Source organism: Echinops telfairi, unplaced genomic scaffold, assembly GCF_000313985.2.
Source record: "Echinops telfairi isolate 266 unplaced genomic scaffold, ASM31398v2 ScPeMD7_40;HRSCAF=151, whole genome shotgun sequence".
Classification (NCBI taxonomy): Eukaryota; Metazoa; Chordata; class Mammalia; order Afrosoricida; family Tenrecidae; genus Echinops; species Echinops telfairi.
This window is the reverse complement of record NW_022103938.1, coordinates 388,004-407,233: the sequence shown is the minus strand read 5'-3', so window position 1 is coordinate 407,233 and position 19,230 is coordinate 388,004. Positions and strand designations below refer to the sequence as shown.

The following is a 19,230-nucleotide window of genomic DNA, read 5'->3' as shown; positions in this document are numbered from 1 at the left end:
GTGTGTGTGTGTGTGTGTGTGTGTGTGTGTAGAGACAGAGAGACAAGTCTTGAATCAGTTATTTTATTGATCTTCATTGATTCTTCATCTGAAAAATCAGGATGCTGTGATAAGTTTCCTTACAGCTCTAAATTTTTAAATTTAGAATGGGTTCTGGAACGGGGAAGGTGTGGGAGAATAGGCCAGCGAGATTGAATGGAAGTTGGCCCATTATTTCTCTTCCCAGGAGTGCTCGTGGCATAGTGGCTGAGTGTGGGACTACTAAGAGACTAGGTAGCAATTTGAACTCAGCTGCTCAGCTGGTGCATGGGAGAAAGATACGACTTTCTTTTCCTGTAAAGAGTTACAGTTCTACTCTGTTTCATAGGATCACTCGGAGTTACAATCGACTTGACGGCAGTGAGTTTGGATTTCTGGCTCTCAATTGAGGTAGCATGTTCATACATGAGTCTCGGTGGCCACCGCCCCCATCAGAGCTGCTCGATGGTGGTGGTAGCTGCTCACTGCCAGACTCAGTGAGTGGCCAGAACAGAGTGACCTTTGACACTAGCCAGACCCACAGTAAGCATTTGTCAAATTTCTTGTGGGGGTGAGATGGGCCTGAGGGGTCCGAGGGAAGGCCAGGGGGAGGATTGTGAACGTAATCCATGAATGTTCAAAGACATTTAAAAAGAAAACGTTTTATGTTGCCTTGCGCCTGCCGGGTTTCTTTACTTTCCACGCTGAGCAGAGCAAGATTGCAGTCTACCCGACCCCTGTTTGTTGTCGCTGCTGTTCTTTGGGTGTCAGGGAGTCAGTTCCTCCTTACTCATAGCAGTGGCCCTCCGTACAATAGAATGAAACACTGTCCGGTCCTATGCCATCTTCCCAATTGTTACTCTCTTTGAGCCCATTGGTGCAGCCAATCCATCTTGTGGAGAATCTTCCTCTTTTTTCACAGACCTTCTACTTGACCGAGCATGATCTCTTTTCCCAGGCTATGCTTTCTCCCGATAACATGTCCAAGGTATGAGATGAAGTCTCACCATCCTCACTTCTAAAGAGCCTTCTGGCTCTACTTCTTCCAAGACAGAGGTGTGTGTCCTTCTGGCAGTCCATGGTACGGTCAATGCTCTTCGCTAACCCCAAAGAGTCTGTCAAAGATTCGTCTTAACTTTCTGAATGAACTCTCGAAGCTGGCCATGGAAACGACATTGGCTAATAGAAACTTTTCAGGGCCTCACCTTCCCTCATGGGGTGCCGGGCACACGTCAGGCCTGCCATCCCTTTGGTAATTCTCTACTGTCTACGATACCAACCATGATGTCCTTTCCAGCATTCGGTCTTTCCTGATGAAGTACGAAGTCAGCACCAGTCAGTCTTGCCAGTCTCCATTCTAAGGAACAGTCTTTTTGAACAATTCTTCTAAGAAGGAGTCTTCTGACAGAGTCACCATTCTTTGCCAACCTTACCCAGGTATAAACGAAAATCAAAACCAAAAGCACGGCCATCACGTCAAGTCCCACTCATAGTGACCCTGGAGGACACAGCAGCACTTCCCCTGTGAGTTTCTGACAGTCACTCTTTATGGGAGCAGAAAGCTTCAGCTCAGCACATAGCCCGCCACCCCACAGTAGCCCCTCTCCACTAGTGTGTAGATGGCACTGAAAGTCTTGATGTAGGAAGAGAACAGGCGCTGCTTTCCCACCATGACACCCCAAGGACCTGGCATCATTTCTGGTCTATAGTTGGAACTAAGCACCTATTAAATGAATAAATAGAATTTATATGAGATGGGATAGGAGATAGAAACAACATGTTTTGAGTAGACTGAGCTGGATGAGAGAGGAGCTGGAGCCTCTTGTTTGAAAAGCCCAGTCTGTTTTCCACGTTCAGTGTAGTCATTTAGATACTGCTTCTGTCTTCAAATTGAAGGTGTGCTTTCGTGGAAAAGATGACAAAAATTACTCTCTGGGGGTAAATGTTTAGTCTTCTAGTACTCATAATTCAATCAGAGAGAGAGAGAGAGAGAGAGAGAGAGAGACTTGGGAAGCAAAATTTCTGTATCCTAAATCCTATATAGCTGTTTGAGTTTACTTGCTCAGCAACCCAGCAGGAGCTGTTTAATGTCTGTCTCTGGGAAGGTTCTAGAGCTATTGTGTAATTAAATGAGGCAATAGATGCTTTCAGCTCACGGAACACAGGATGCTGTTTAAATGAGTCTTATACTTGCTGTGCTTCTAGATGTAAGGATTTGTCACCTTGAAGTTTGAAAGTGCTCACTGGCATGGCCTCTGGAAGCTTTGGTGTTTGTGAAGCCTGGCCTGGATTTGTCAAGAAACTGACCTGGAGGACCTTCAGCAGAGCTTCCCTCAATAGCTTAACCCATGTGACTATACATCTTATGGCCCCAAAGCAGAAGGAAGACGGTTGGGGTACCTGGTGGTGGCAGTGCAGTGGGGGGAGGAGCCCAAAAGGGCAAGGTCAAATTTGAATGTGTGAGCCCAGGGCCTCACTCACTGTCAGACAGAGGCAGCGAAGCAGCTGGGCTGGAGGCAAGCACTCCTTGGCCTGAGACTTTCAGGGAGCTGCCAAGAAAGACACTCTGGAAACCACTATGGACAGGTAAAGAGGCAATCTCCTCATGGGTCCACTAATGGGCCTTCTCAGGAACTTTTCTCTCACAGCAAATCTGCATCATGAGACTGGCAGCTATCTAGCTTTTCTCTCCTGTTGGCCTTACAAGAGCTGCTGGTTTCCATGTTTATTTATTCTTCTGGATCTGTCTTATGCTCTCAGCCTAATTCTCTCTGCTCCATACGTCTCTCTTTTATATGCAGCATGAAAGCCTTTATACATTATGTATTACATGTCTTGATTTTGTATTGCAGTTAAAAGTAGATGATAGTAAAAATAGCAATAGTGTACAAAAAAAAATAGTGGTAATTGTACTAGTAATTTTATAAACATTTTTTCCTGCCAAGCCACTTAAAGACAAACATTCCTACGGAGATTTTTTACTGAACAATTTAGTTATATAATAAGACCATTTGTATTAAAAAAAACCATACCAACCACTCAAAATTAATGGCCTGAAATTCACTATGTTTATGTCTATAACATGGAACAAATTCTTTAATGGTATTGATCAAAGTGTTAGGCACTTAGTGGAATTTTTTTTTTGAACAAGATTTTGTAATTGTGCACACAGGGGTTCACTTCTTAAATGTGGCTTCTATAAGATTTTTCACAATGTCTCCATATGAGTTTAGGATAATTATGTTATTCACATGGAATCATTCTATCCCAATTTTTGTGGTCATTACAAGTGTCTCAGAATCATGCTTAATTTTCTTATCATCTCAATTTAATGATTTCATGTAGAATTTATACTAGTTTTACTTATTAATGGTAAATTAAATGTTCTTCAGATAATTGTTCTTAGGAGCAAAGAATGTCAAATGTCTCCTAATTCACAGTGAGATTTTGGCAGTTATTTAAAACACTCGCCTAAGGTAGAAGTCAATGATCCTATGTCATCAGAGGTGCAGGTCCGGCCCAGATACTTGTACATAATGAAATGCAAAGCAATGATAAATCAGTGGTTGAGAGTCAGACAAAGACAAGGAGAAAAGATGAAATTCAGTGGGAAAAAAGGTGGCAGGGGGAGGAATACATAATTATTAATAAGGAAAGTAATACCTGCAGTGCTTATTAGTGATAACAGCCCACAGGAGAAGATACTTTTGTCAAGATTATTTTTAACCCAGGTGTCTCTGGTTTGTACTGCTGGGGACACAGCTAGTGTTCTGCCTCAGGGAACCCAGCTGTCCAGAGCAGCTGTCAACAAGCAGCCTTGAAAAATTGCTTCTGCGACATCCTTGTACCCGGAAAAGATAACTCCTCTCACACCCCCAACAGGTCCTGGGTAGCACATGCAGTTTGCCGTCAGCTACTAACCTAAAGGTGTGTAGTGTGAGCCCACCCAGCAGCATTGTGGAAGAAAGGCCTGGAGATCTGCTCCCCAAAAGATCAGAGCCCAGGAAACCCCAGGAGGCTCCATTCTACTCTGTAACACACAGGATTGCCGTGCTTTGGGATAGCCTTTGGGTTTGGGTTTGGTTTTCTCCTCTCCTAACCAAGAGAAGGAAAGGGCGTTGGAATCAAGCAGAAGGGAACTGATGAAACAAGAGGTTAATGACTAGGCCATGACCATGCCATCCATTTCACTGTGACGGGGAGCTTGTGGCAGAAAATGTCTATTGTATTTTCACATGGGGTAGGAAGTAAAAAGTCAGATGGCATGCCCTCTTCTGTCGTCTCAGGATACTTTTCCTTCTTCTTGATAATAGATTTTTATCCTCTGCCTTTCTCCGCCATGCAGCCCAGGAGAGTAGATTAAGTTTTGAGATTTATTGGTAAGAGATGATAGTTAATCTATTTAAAACTAACCGGGACCCCCAAAAGAGAATATGCTATTCTTTCCTCCTCCTCCTTCCTCTTCCCTGGAATTTATTAATCATTTAGATTAGATCTGCTAATGGTTAGTACATGCTAATTATACAATAATAGTAATAGTCGTGGGGAGGGTGCCATGCTGATGCCCAGTTTTTGTCATTGTCAAAAGACAATTGTCATTGGGTCTTTGTCAGCATCCAGTCTAGGGTTTTGCCAAATGTGCAGTTGCTTTATTAAGAAAAGAAAAAGAAAGATGGCATAGGAAAATGGCAGATTCACTTTAAATGGCTGGATAGACATCATGTGTATACTGGTGATAAATCGAGTTCTTTGCCTCAGGGTGTAAAAGTGCTTGCCAATAAGCTTCTGGTGTATGAAGGGAGACACTGAAATTGAAATAGACAAAAAGCACTCATACTTACTTGTCGGCTTCACCTAAGAAAGAAACATCAGCCCGACTCACTGTCACGGAGTTGATTCCGTCTCCTGGCAAGCCTATAGGGTAGGGTAGAACTGCCCCAGGAGGGTTTCTGAAACGGTACCTGTTTATGGGAGTGGAATGCTTCCTCTTTTCCCTGTGGAGTAGTTGGTGGTTCTGAACTGCTGACCTTGAGGTTAGGAGCCCAACTCACAGCTCACTCCACCACCAGGGCTTGCCTCACTTGTCTACTTAGAAAGTTGAAATTTTGGTAGCTGGATTTTAATGGCATGGTCGATCACCCGCCTCTTCTGTCAATCCCCAACATGTGTCCTCACGTGGACTGTTACGGGAGAGTTCACAGCAGCTCTGCTCGCCACAGTCCCAAGCTGGAAACACCCCCTGCAGCTGGTAACAGTGTCAGCATGATGAGATGTGCCCAAGCTGTGCAATGAATTACTGCTCTGCAGTCGAAGGGAGCTACTGCTGATAAACACAACAACCCCATCGACCCAAAGGCATGATGCTAAGTGTAAGAAGGACTAGGTCAGGTCTGAGCTGTGTGAAATTCTAGGAAGGGGATTCTAATCTAAGTTACAGAAACAGACGGATTTGGGTGTAAGGGAAGGGTAGGGGGGGCACTATAGGGAGAGGGAGGGTGCCTTAGAAAGGTTCTGTATCTTGATTACAGTAATATTTTAGGTTGTTTCCAATATTCACTGAATTGGACATTTTAAATGGATGAAGTTTATTGTGTGTCAATGTTAAAATTAAAAAAAAACAAATTTTTGAAAAGGATGATAGCAACATATGTACAACTGGGCTTGACCCAATGGATGTATGGATTGTTATAAGAGCTGTAAGAGTCCCCAATAAAATGATTACAAAATTAATTAATTAATTAACTAAAAAAGGAAAAGAAGTTTCAGTTCACCTGCCAGCAAAAGCATATTCAAATCCTTAACTAGGCTTTTACAGTTAGTGACTCTGCACTTCTGCTTAATGCCTTATGGGGGCAGCACTGTCCCAACAAGTTGAGGATGTACATTTATGGAAAATGCCGGGAATAAAAATCAAAGACACTATTCATATTTTATCTCTAACTATGCTATATAGCTTGTGATACTATGCTCGCAATGGCCGCGGGAATGTCGAATTTCTTTAAAGAAATCTGAGTAGCAGAAAGATTTCTACAAATTCAATTCAATTTAGTGCTTAGAAGCTGGATAGAAGCTTCTACTGTGGTAGAAGCTGAGAAACAAGGAGGAATAGCAATCAGCCCCTGAGAATGAACAATACAGCAAAAGACTTAGATTATACTCCCAAGTAAAAAATTACAGTAATAGGCTTAATCCAAACCATAATAAGATACCACCTTACTCCCATCAAGATGAGTAAAATTAAAACAAAAGGAAAAGGAAAACAACCAGTGCTGGCAAGGATGTGGGGAAATGGAAAGTTTTATCCATTTCCATATGAATGCAAATGTATGGCTGTGGGAGAGAACAGCGTGGCGGTTCCTAAAGCGCTCTGAGAGAACTACCATGTGACCCACCGATCCAGATGCACAGAGACTCCAGAGCAGCAGTTCTCAAGCCACCAAGGTTTAGCTTGACTAGAGGAAAATGTCTACCTTAAGCATTATGTTCCCTTAAGATCTACTTAGGATCAAAGTGGTAACAGAAGGGCAAAAGATTAGATGGGACCTTAGAGGGCAGGGAGTTTATGGTAGTGGGTGAGGCAAACCACAAACCCAAACAAAACTCAGTGCCATCAATTAGGTTCCAATTCAGAGCAACCCCACAGGACAAAGAACGACCCCTGTGGGTTCCGGAGACCGTATATTTGGATGGAGTAGACAGTCTCCTCTCTCCCACAGTGCTAGTGGTTTCCAACTGCTGACCTTGAGGCTCGAAGTCCAGTGGGAAACCCATTGTGCCACCAGGGCTCCCTAATGAGCAGAATCTAGCTGGCGAGGCAGAGATGGTAGCAATCAGCTGATAACAAAGGACAAGCAGCATGGTACTGATGAGCCAAAGAGAAACACCAAGTGGGGTTATTTTGTTGTTATCAGGTTAGAAATTCTGGGATCGTGCGACGGTGGGAAAAGTTTTACTAGAGGAGTCAAAACTGAAGTTAGGCTTTAAAGGGTATGTGGTCTTGCTCCGGGGAAAGCAGTCTGCATTTCAGTCAGGGGGCAGTGCATCCGCAATGGCCATATGGTTGAAAAGCTGAAGTGGAGGAGACTGTGTCTGAGGGGCTGCTACACTGAGGAACACAAAGAGTGCAAGAAAGCAAAGCTGCAAGTATAGACAAGAGCTGAATTTGAAGCAGAACACAGAGGAAACAGAACAGGTTCAAACTCAAAAGATAGTGAAGGGCTTGAATCCAGACGTTGGTGATTAATGAAATAGGAGAAGAAAACATCAAAAATGAGTCCAGGTTTCTCTCCGGGTTACTTGACCACAGGAGTCTGGAGGAGGGGCAGTGTGAAATGAGGGGAGAAAGGGGAATCCAAACACAATGATCTACATAGAACCCCCTCCCAGGGGGATGGACAACTGAAAAGTGGGTCAAGGGAGGCATTGGTCAGTGTAAGACACGATTTAAGAAATTATAAATTATCAAGGTTTCATGAGGGTGGGAGGGTGGGGGATGGAAACATGAGCTGATACCAATGGCTCAAGTAGAAAGAAAACATTTTGAAAATGATGATGGCAACTGATATATGAATGTGCTTGACACCATGGATGTATGCATGGATTGTGATAAGAGCAGTACGAGCTCCCAATAAAATGATTTTTCAAATAATAATACTAATAGGGGGAGTTCAGGAATACTATTTTGCCATGTTGAGCTTGAGGTCCCCAGGGGATGTTCAGTTCAAGATCAGAAGAGAAACTCTCTTGAAGTGTATGGATGGACCTTCAGAGCAAGTTGGCTGATGGTGATGAACAAGTCAGCATCTGAAAGACTTGTCATAGAAGGAGACTGTCCCACAAACCAAAGTTTGGGATTCTTGCTGACCAGTTCTTAGTTGGTGTTAAAATAAGCAGGCTAAAGGAAAAGGCTCTACAAAAGCTTCTGTGAAGCCGCCAACTCTCAGCCACCGGCTCTGGTTGAGCCCAAGTCAATAGCCAGGAATATGACCGGAAAACACGCCAGACACCTGCATTTCTTCTCCTCTCGCCCACAGCCTCCTGCTGAAGCAGAAGAAGTTTCTCTACCACTTCAAAAATGTCCGCTGGGCCAAGGGTCGACACGAGACCTACCTGTGCTACGTGGTGAAGCGGCGGGACAGCGCCACCTCCTTTTCCCTGGACTTCGGTCACCTTCGCAACAAGGTACCACTAAAGCTTGCTCCCCGGGAGATGAAAGCTAACCGCGGAGGCACTTGCAACGACAGTCCTTTCATTCTGTTAGGGCTCCACTAGGCTTCTCCCACTGCCCTCCCTTTTGTCCCCAGGCCAGCCCCCACCCCCACCCCCACATGCCCGAGTCATGTCATTGAACGCCCTCCTCGGTGACACGTCAGGCCGCACCTTATCACGGCGCCCAACTCTCCTGCTCAACACCTGAGCAGCACTTAAGATGAAAGAGGGACCCGGCGAGGAAAGCTTCTGGGTTTGCCGGGCAGGTATCAAATCATACAAGCTAAATTTTAATGCGACAAACATTCGCGTCTTCAGGATGGTTGAAAATAAGGGAGAAGATTTTAGGGCGGTGGGGAAAAATCCACAACGACTCAGAATTCTGGTTCCCAAGTGATTTGGTGAGAAAGTGGAAGAGCCAAGAGCTTAGTAACTTGCCTGAATTTCAGGAAGAGCTGGGTCACGGAGCCGGCCGGGCCCTCAGCTCCCCGGGTTTCCTGTAGATCATCATGGGCCGAGTTCATGTGTTGAGCACATCGCTTAGTTGCTGATAGGCCGTGGGATCCCCGGGTGGTCCAGATGGCTAAGTGCCTGTATTCCTAGTCAAGCACAGCCCACAACGAGGAAGAAAGGCCTGCAGATAGGCCTCCAGAAGGCACGGCTCACGTGGGGACTTGGACTAAAGGCAGCAGCAGCAGCCCCCGGCAGAGCCCGTTAGGTCTCCCAACACCCAGCTGCCTGCGAGAGTCCCTCTTTCCTGTCCTTCCTCCTACGTTGTCCTACCTCACTGACATCGAGTCGAATCCCTCTCCTACGGACCCTGTAGGGCAGCGTAGACTTGCCCTAGTGAGTTCCCCCCCTCCCCCACCCCCGACTGCAACTATTGACCGCAGTAGAAAGTCTCATCTTTCTCCTGCAGAGCGGCTGGCGGTTTCAAGCTGTTGACTCAGTGGTTCTGAACCCACCGCTTAAGCCATTGCACCACCAGAGCGGTACCCTCCCATAGTGGTGGTAGAACGCCCCCGGCCATCACGTTGATGGGAACAGGGGTACGAATTTCCACAATGTTCCATCAACAGGCGCGGCCAGACTATGTTCCTTCTCCCCAGAAGTGCACCCAGCACTTGGCAAACACACGGGTCACCTGTCCCGAGGCCCGTGTCCTGGTGATGTCCACCGGGGCCTCTCTGCTCACACCACCCGGATTTGGCTCCGCACGTGGGCACGTTGCTGAGCTGCTCGGTTAACAGTGACTGCAGAACCCCCCCACCCCCACCCCCCTGCCCCCAAGACCACTGTGGGCAGGACAGGAACTAAGGAACGCAAAGCCGCCAGAGCCACAGTTAACAGCAGGGAACTTCCGCTGAGCCCTGTGTCCTCTTCCCAGTCGGGTTGCCACGTGGAATTGCTGTTCCTCCGCTACATCTCCGACTGGGACCTGGACCCAGGCCGATGCTACCGAGTCACCTGGTTCACGTCCTGGAGCCCCTGCTACGACTGTGCCCGGCACGTGGCCGACTTCCTGAGAGGGTACCCGAACCTCACCCTTAGGATTTTCACTGCGCGCCTCTACTTCTGCGAGGATTTCAAGGCGGAGCCCGAGGGGCTGCGGCGGCTGCACCGCGCCGGGGTCCAGATTGCCATCATGACCTTCAAAGGTACCAAGGGCATTCCTTTCTGTGCTCAAGGGCGCTGTGAATTAGCTACCCATCAGCTCAGTAAGGGAATTCAGGGGGAAAGAATTATAAAGGGAATCAGGGACGACCACCCGATAAGCAATTGACTCTTTACTAATCTGTAGAGAGCAATTCACCTGGGTCTCACCACGTCTTTTCCTAGCTCAGAGCCTGGTGGTGTCCTTGGGTGCGTGCTAGGCTGATGCTCCCTACTAAGCCAGCAGTTAGAAGCCCCCAGCCACCTTGACTTTACGGCCTGGGAGCCCTATGGGTGTGGTGCTCTGACCTGTAGAGTCGCAATGGCCCTGAGGGGTTGTTTTGTTTTGAAACGTTCACTAAAGATTAGTGAGTAAGCACAATAAGCTCGTGTGTACCTTGCTTAATGTAAGCCAGTATATGTCGTGCTTAGTGGTTCATCGGCCCCTGGTTCTGGTTCATCTTTGTAGCCTGTGTGAGAGGTTAGAATTGAAGAAAAAAACAGCTGATGGTCCAGAGACAAAGCCTTAGAGAAATACGGATTTTAAAGGACCCAGGTTTTCCTTTTTAATCCCCTTGAGCAATATATATATTTATTTTTAATTTACTATTAATTGGGAGTGAATACATGCATCGTTCCATAGTTCCCTCACGTCAAGCAGAATTGCAACCACCATCACTTTGCAAACATTCCTTTTCTTCCCTGACTCCTTCATGTGTCTCCCTTTACCCCCTCCTCCCCAAACCCACACTAGTGTGCTCTGCTCCCTCCCCTTGGTTTTTGAGCCCTGGACTGGTCTTTTGGAATCTCTGGGTGGCAAAAATAGTTAAAAGGCCAAATAAACTGGCTGTAGGGTCTAGTGGCCATACTTTTCCCAAAGCCATCCGTTGAAAGCCCTCTCAAGTACAATTCCACTCTGATACGCACGGAGGTCTCCCAGCCATTGGCAGTAGGGAACTACCTTCAAGACTTCTTTCCTTTTAATTTAAAGATTATTTTTACTGCTGGAATACTTTTGTGGAAAATCGTGAAAGGACGTTCAAGGCCTGGGAAGGACTGCATGAAAACTCAGTTCGATTATCCAGACAGCTTTGGCGAATTCTCTTGGTAAGGTGCTTCCTTGCTCTGCATTCGCTCTCGCTCTCCAGAGACTTTTCCCGGCGCTTCCTATCATTTTGTGTCTTTCTTTCCTTCTTTCCTTCTTTCTTTCTTTCTTTCTTTCTTTCTTTCTTTCTTTCTTTCTTTCTTTCTTTCTTTCTTTCTTTCTTTCTTTCTTTCTTTCATACAAATCCTTTCCTTCTTTTGTTTCTTGAATTTTCAGCCCTCCTTTATGTCCTCAGCTGCCCCCTTTCTCACAGGGTCTCAAAGAGTCTTTTCCATAATAGTCTTTCCTCAGGGGGATTTCCCTCCCGGTCAGAATACCTCCCTGTCCTCCTCTTGTCTTTACTCCTCCCATCCACCTTATTTTCTGGACGAATCTTCCAAAGCCAACCACTCAGTTTAGAACCCTCTTTTGCCCCCTACCCCCACCCCCCACTCAATATATATACTCTCCACTCAATGTAGTTCTCTTTCCGTGCAGCCCCTGTATGAGGTTGACGACTTACGAGATGCATTCCGTACTTTGGGACTTTGATACCAACTTCAGAAGATGGCACACAAATCAAAGATCTCTGCTGAAGTTAGTCAAGGAAAGACCAACCTTCCAAGTGTTATCTGTTTTTGTGCCTTCGACTCTCACTTTCTTTGAATTTAGAAGGAAAATGTTCACACATTTAGATGCCTTTTCATGAGAACGTGTCCTGAAAATAGAGAAGCAACCCAGGACCACCTAGTTAATACAGAAATGGTGCCCGTTTTTTGATGCAACGCTGACCCCTACTGGCAAACGTCAGGACTGCAGAACCTGGAAGCATCTTGAAGTGCCCATGTTCTGTAAGCATTTTAAGCAGGATGAAAGCAGAAAGAAGATCCTTAAAACCAAGGTGAAAAGATCAAAACTTATCTTTATCAAAATCCTTCATCATTTGGTCCACTTATGTTTTCAAAGTGTACATAGATTTTTCTATTCTTTTCCTTTGGGGTTCAGTTTCAAATAATAACAAAACCTTCCACCAGGCCATAATACGTAGGAATCGCCTACTGAAAGAGTCTGGGCAAAATTAGTCCAAAATCCTCTTTCTAGAGCATTAAAATTCAAGCTCGTGCAACATATTATAATTGTCTGAGGTGTGCTCAATCCCCTAGTGAGAATTTGTATCTCCAGAATTTGTACCCCCCATCCCAATAGACCGACTCAGAAGCTGCATTTTCACAAGATGCCCTGGGGGACTCTTATGGTTTGTGCATAGTGGATTTTTTGTCTTGGGTATGGGAGATGCCTGGTCACCCTTAGGCTATTTTAGTTGAGGCTCTTAAAATGGACAGGACTGTGAAGAACTCTAACAGTGAGTGGTTGCCTCAGGTAATAGATGTCTGACAGCCACGGTTTAGAAACAAGAACCATCATGACAAACTTTCACACAAATTACTAGCGAACACTTAGAAGAAAGTGGCTTGGATCTTGTGAAGAAAAAGATCGACTCTTTCTGGTGGGTCTTTGGACCTCAGCAACAACCACCTGGTCAAGGTCTCCCACCGAGGGAGTGAGTTTCATCTCTCCAGGGCATGTTCACACGTAAGAGAATGTGACCAAAAAGAGGAGATGAATATTTGGGAGAGGAGGACAATGGAACATTGCAAGGAAAATGATTTTCCCCCCAGAAAAGCCTAGGGATCCAACTTGGCAGAGAGTACGTTCCTAGTGGATTATCCTTGACCATGAGGAAAAGAAATTCAGAATAAGTGGATCCCACTGCAGTTATTACCCAGAAACCCTTGCCATGCAGAAGAATAGATCCTCAGAAAAAGTTGGATACAAACGCTATTGTTTTAATTTTATTGTACATACAATTTTTAAAAGTAAAATATTAAAAATCTTTGTCTTCGTATGTTATATTGTACTAGATTGTGTGTAGCGATATTTTTGTTACTGTGAGTTCCTTTTCTGGTCTTTTCTTATTTTTTCACATCTTTTTTTCTTTAATCACTTTATTGGGGGCTCATATAACTCTTATCACAATCCATCTATCCATCCATTGTGTCAAGCACATTTGTACATTTGTTGCCATCATCATTCTCAAAACATTTGCTTTCTACTTGAGCCCTTGGTATCAACTCCTCATTTTTCCCCTCCCTCCCCTTCCCCACTCCTTTTCTATTCTATTGAAATGGAATCCTTAATATAATCTCATAACTTTCTGTCTTTATAAATGATTCTAATAACAAATTGTATAATGTATAATCTCTGCATTATAATGACAATATCATAATATTATCACTCTGAAGCCATTTTCCTGATTTCTAATAAATTCTTCAGACAGCAAGTTTGATTCTGGCTCATTTTCAATCATTGAAGTAAAGGACAATGCTCTAGGGGGGAAAAAGATCTCAAATTCAAACATTTTATAACTCACTACCATGGAGTTGATTAGACCTCAAATTACCCCATAAGACAGGATGGAACTGCCCGGTGGGTTTCCAAGGCTGTCAATCTTTATGGGAGTAGAAAGTCTCATCTTTGTCCACTGAGCAGCTGGTGGCTTTGAACTATGGTCAGCAGCCCAAAGCATAACCCACTTCACCACCAGGGCTCCTAAGACATTTTATAGAGACCGCGTAAGTGAGCCTTGAGCAAGATCAGAGAAGACAAAGACAAATCATGTGCATTGGAAAAACCCGGTTCAGGTGGAGGCCATGAGCCCAAAGGATTCTTAGCCACGTGACAATAGAAAATACAAAGAAATCTTCGCAAAATAATTTCAATTCATCACGGTCACAAGGGAGACTAAGGAAAGACTTGAAGGGAAAGATCAAGCTTGGCATACTATACAATTGCAGAGTAGAAACGTTTGCAGGCTTGGTCCTGAAGTCTTCTGATCACCTGGCTGGGTGACAACCCAACTACACATCAGTCATTAAGGGCCTGCCCAGGCAAGTTCCCTGCGGGCAAGACTGCCCCTCTCTGGACTGGCCTGGGAGATGCAATTAACAGTCTACCACTGAGTACGGATTCGCTCAAGGAGAGTGTGTTTTTTGAGTTCTATCTGTGGATACAGCTTTTTGCAATTCTAGTTAATAATGGTGAGAATGAACTCAAATGACTGGAAATGTAGTTAAGGCTCCCTCTGTAAACCATAGCCTTCCACAAACCAAGTGCTTTGAAACTGAGAGTCAGGCAAAGCTGATTTGACTTTTGGGTTCCAGGTGACACACATGAAGCTGGTGGTGCCATTCACTGAACCGGTACCAGTTTTGTGCATTGTCTTCTAATTTAATTCTTACAAAAAGATATGCCAAGTTAACATTATCATACCCATTTTACAGATGGGAAATAAAGGTTTCCTGAGGCTGGATACTTTGCCTAGAAACCGTTCCTGACACAACTTTGTCTCCGTGTCCGGTTATGGAGACTTTTTTTTTCTTCTCTTTTTTTAACATTTTATTAGGAGCTCATACAACTGTTGTCCCAATCCATACACACATCAATTGTGTAAAGCGCATTTGTACATCGTTTCTCAAAACATTTTCTCTCCACTTAAACCCCCGACATTAGGTCCTCATTTTTCCCCTCCCTCCCCGCTCCCCCCTCCCTCATGAGCCCTTGATAGTTTATAAATGGGTATTTTGTCATATCTTGCCCTGTCCGACGTCTCCCTTCATCCACTTTTCGGTTGTCTGTCCCCCAGGGAGGAGGTCACACACAGTTCCATGTAATCGGTTCCCTCTTTCCTACCCATTCTCCCTTTACCCTCCCTGTTTTGCCACTCACACCACTGGTCCTATAGGGCTCATCCGTCCTGGATTCCCTGTATTTTCAGTTCCTATCTGTACCAGTGTACCTCCTCTGGTCTAGCCAGTCTTGCAAGATAGAATTCGAGTCATGGTAGTGGGAGTGGGGAGGAAACCTTTAGGAACTAGAGGAAAGTTGTATTTCTCATCATTGTTACATCACACCCTGACTGGCTCATCTCCTCCCCGAGACCCCTCTGCAAGGGGATCTTATGGAGACTTTTTGTGTTTAGAATAACTCTTAATTTTCCCCCTTCTATCTCTCTACTACCACTTGAGAGAGAATAAAGAAAGAAATGGCCCCTGCGAGTTGCAAGCTGACTTGAAATTCCTAGCCAGGCCATGCTATTTCCTATTGAAAACAACAAATCTCACAGGATGTTGTGCCACCCCCCAAATAACAAGCATACCCTCTCTTGCCTAAAACGAGCGACTCCTATTTCCACAGCGCTGTCCTTCTAGTTTACTCTCCTTGTAGATAAGGTTACTTGACATCCCAATCATAGAATTGCCCCCACTCCCTGAGGACATCCAATCCATAGGGAACTCCCACTTTCTCCCTGAAACCACCTACCCAACATCCAAACCCTCTAACTAGTTCTTTCTAATACCTTTTAGGTATTCGACATCTCATGGATTGAAGTTCCCTGTGATGTGTTGTTCCTACCACATCTGATAACAAACACTTCTTCAACTACAAGTGTTTTCCTAAGGGTCTGTGGGTGCAGGTCCACACTATCCATATTTTCTGCTTGGTCTGCTGCCACAATCTATGGTGCTTATGATTATTAATGGGAACCACCCTGCAGTGTAGTAGTGATGATCTTATTAAAGTCTTAAGAAAGTAAGTGCTACCATAAAGACCGTCACCCACAAAGTAGGGACAAATGTAAGGGCCTTAATATAAGGCATAAACACACCACCAAACATAATGAAAATTATCTACACCATGGAAAATAAAGACAGGGGCCTTTTAAAACTATGACATGTATGCACACTCAAAAGAGTTCAAAGAGAACCCACCGACCGGGGAAGAAAATATTTAGTGATGATACATCAGATAAATGGCGATTCTCCAAAAGCCATAGAAAAATATAAATAATCCGATCCAAAAAAAAAAATGAGCACAAGACATGAAGAGACAATTTACCAAAGACAACATCCAGGCAGCCAGCAACTATATGAAGAAATGTCCATATTGTCCATTGGCAATAAGAAAAATATAAATTGAAATAACGAGATAACACCTCATACCCACACTTGCAGCAAAATTCAATAAACCAGAAAATAATAAATGCTGGAGAGGATGTGGAGGGATTGGAACATGTATACATTGCCTGTGGGACTGTAGACTTGTACAACCACCGTGGAAATGAGTACAGAACGTCCTCAAACAAATGAAGATACAATCACCTTATGATCCAGCAATCGCTCTACTGGGTATATGTCCTCAAAAAATAAAGAATACAACACAAACAGACACAGGCACACCTATGTGTATGATAGCAATGCACATCATGGTGAACAGCCACAGGACCGAGGAAAAGCAAACCCAAGTACATTCATACAATGGAAGATTATGCATCAATTAAAAAGTTACAACTCTCTTAAATACCACAAGACACGAAAAAAACTAGGAAACATATGCTTAGCAAAGTTAGTCGATGACGTAAAGAAATCATTATTATATTTAAAAACAAAGAAAAAGATAAGTAGTTTTTACACCAAAGGGTAAGACTACAAGGTTAGGGGTAGGGGCAGGGACAGAGAGCAAGGAGGGGTAAGAAATGATAGAGGGAGAAAACAAAAAACCCTGAAAAATTATAGAGGGAAGTGGAGAGGGTGGGAGGGAAAAAGAACAGAGAACCGGTTTATGGGGCCTCACAGCTTTGTTGAGGGGGCTGTGCAAATACAGAGAATATGCTTCTTTAAACCCAAAATAAACACAACTAAAAAGAATAATAACAAATAAATAGGAGAGTGAAGGCTTTTAGCCTTAACAACTCTCCAGGTTCCTTACCCCTCGGATCTAAATATTGGTGTGAGTGGCTAAAAGATGAGGGAAAGTAGAATGGAGGTGGACGTGGAGGCTTTACTGAATACGAGTTTATTTCAAACATATGGGAAAATAGAAGAAGAAAAAGGAGAAGAAGAAGAATGCTGAGTCTATTAAGCATCCACTCCTTCTTTCAAATTGTTACCGGCCTAATATCATGTGCATATCACATTGTGACCAACCTTACGGAGATTTTCTTTTAATGAAGCAAAAATGCCCTGCCTTCAAGAAGCTTACATTACAGTCAGAAGGACAGTCTCTGTACATGAAAGCATACTATATATGTTTCAAATGGGAGTTGAGGTACTATTTTTCCATAGACAGTACTACTTACAGAATTTAGGAATTTACACCAGGATCCAATTTATGAAAATGACAAATGTAAGCTCCTCTTTGTTCTCAACTTCAAAATTATGTCGTGTGATTTAACTACCTTACAGTGTTGTATGAATATAACAGAGGGACTATATTCCCTAACGTACAACAGAGGGAATCTGGAAAGCTAGTATTCCATGGTAGGAAAGCCATCACTTTGGTAAGTTAGAGATCAAGTCCAAGTACATTATACTGCTTTAATCACGCCCACAGAACCACAACCCCAAAATATTAATATACATTTAACTGGTTTGATCGACTTCAGTTCATAAACTCACAGTTTTCTTGAGTTGTATTTAATCAAGTTCAAACAAACAAACAAAAATGAAACTCACCGCCATCGCACCAATTCCGGCTCCTAGCGGCCCTATGGGGCAGAATAGAATTGCCCCGGGGCGTTTCTGGACTGTGGCTCTTTACGGAATAGAAAGCTCATCTTTCTCCCATGGAGTCGGCTGGTGGTTTTGAAGGGCTGACCTTGTGGTTAGCAGCCCAATTTGTAACCACCACCAGGGCTCCTCGGATTGGTTTTGTTTTTCGTGTGTGAAGTTTTGTTGGAATTGAGAGGGTTGGGAGCACTACTCCAGGGAATGTCCATTCTAATCTTCCTGGGTTGGTTTTTAAAGTGTTTTCCTTTTTCTTGGTGCTGTGCTGTTGCTCTGGCTGCTAGCAGCAGTCCCCTTGGGTCCACTGCTGATGGGCTTCTTCTTTGGAAAGAGCCTTTTTCTATTTCTCTGGGACCCTTTGCTCTTTGCTTCAGGATCAGGAGCGAGTTACTCTTTGGGGAGAGATTCACAGTTCTTCCTCCTGGAGAGAGGTGTCTCTTCGAGATCATTATTAACCAATTCCTCTTTAGTAAAGGATTTTTCTTGGGGAGAGCAGAGCTAGATGGGTCTTCCATTCCATTTTCCTGTAGGGCTCCTGTTATTTAATCACATTAGAGGGGCATAATTTAATATGTAAGATGGACTAAGGTTAATGGACTACAAATTCATTATCATAATGTGGTTGCTTATCCATGGGGGAGTTGCAGATTTTAGACCACCAGTGTGAACAGTTAAGTTCTCAACTACTAGCTTAAAGACTGGTGCTCAAACCCACCCAGAGAAGCCTCTGAAGAAAGGCTCATTGGTTTACTTGTGAACGAGAACAGTCCTGAAACCCCTGCAGAACAGTTCTACTCTGCACACAGGATGCAACTAGGAGTTGGAATCAACTCAACCGCAACGGAAGCAAACTAAGAGTTCTAGGCTTATTCTGTGAGAGTAAGAGGTAGCTACGCTGAGGTCTTCTATAGAACAGAAGAGATGGATGCACTTTCAACAACGACATTTTAGTAACCTGCCTTGAGCAGATGGGATTTGACACTCCTGGTCTTACTTGTTACTGTCCTGCTTGATTGAATGGAGGGTGAGTGGAAAAGAGGGTGATCTCAATGAGATGGAGTGACGCAGGGACTGCAACAAGGGGCCGGAGCACAACAAGAGGGTGAGGATGGTGCAGGACCAGGCGGTGTTCCGTTCTGTTGCACAGAAATCTCATACAGTAAGTCCCTTCTCTACCAAAACATAAATTACCAAACCAAACCAAGAAAACCAAACCCACTACCATTGAGTCGATTCTGACTCATAGCGACCCTGTATAGAACTTCAAGGCTGAGATAGGAATCCCAGTGAGAACAAACAGCCTTGTCTTTGTCCCTCAGGGCATCTGGTGAACTTGAACAGTACCAGCAGGACTGCTTACAGATCCCACTGCCATCTTGTAGCTTCCCACTCCTAACAACCCTCTACAGGATCTCCAGGGCTATAAATCTTGATAGGAGCAGAAAGCCTCAACTTTCTGTCAATGAGCAAAGGGTGAATTTGAACTACCAACCTTTCAGTTAGCAACTGACAGCACCACCAAGGCTCCTTTGCATATTCCCTAAACTAATCACCAAGTCAAACCCACTGCCATCCACTTGATCTGATGCACAGTGACCTTAGTTAGGCTGCATATTGTTTCAGAAGCAGAAAGCCTTATTTTGC

General features: G+C 44.3%; 1 protein-coding gene across 1 annotated transcript in view; it reads left to right on the top strand.

Moving 5' to 3' along the window:
• The window catches only part of AICDA (activation induced cytidine deaminase), an 18,627-nt gene extending 7,112 nt beyond the window's left edge, over positions 1 to 11,515 (top strand). Inside the window, exons 2-5 of the mRNA XM_004717435.1 lie at positions 8,052 to 8,199; positions 9,614 to 9,884; positions 10,871 to 10,986; positions 11,462 to 11,515. Coding sequence (XP_004717492.1) covers positions 8,052 to 8,199; positions 9,614 to 9,884; positions 10,871 to 10,986; positions 11,462 to 11,515 — 589 coding nt within the window. The remainder of the gene's footprint in view (positions 1 to 8,051; positions 8,200 to 9,613; positions 9,885 to 10,870; positions 10,987 to 11,461) is intronic.
• Positions 11,516 to 19,230: the final 7,715 nt, after the last annotated feature.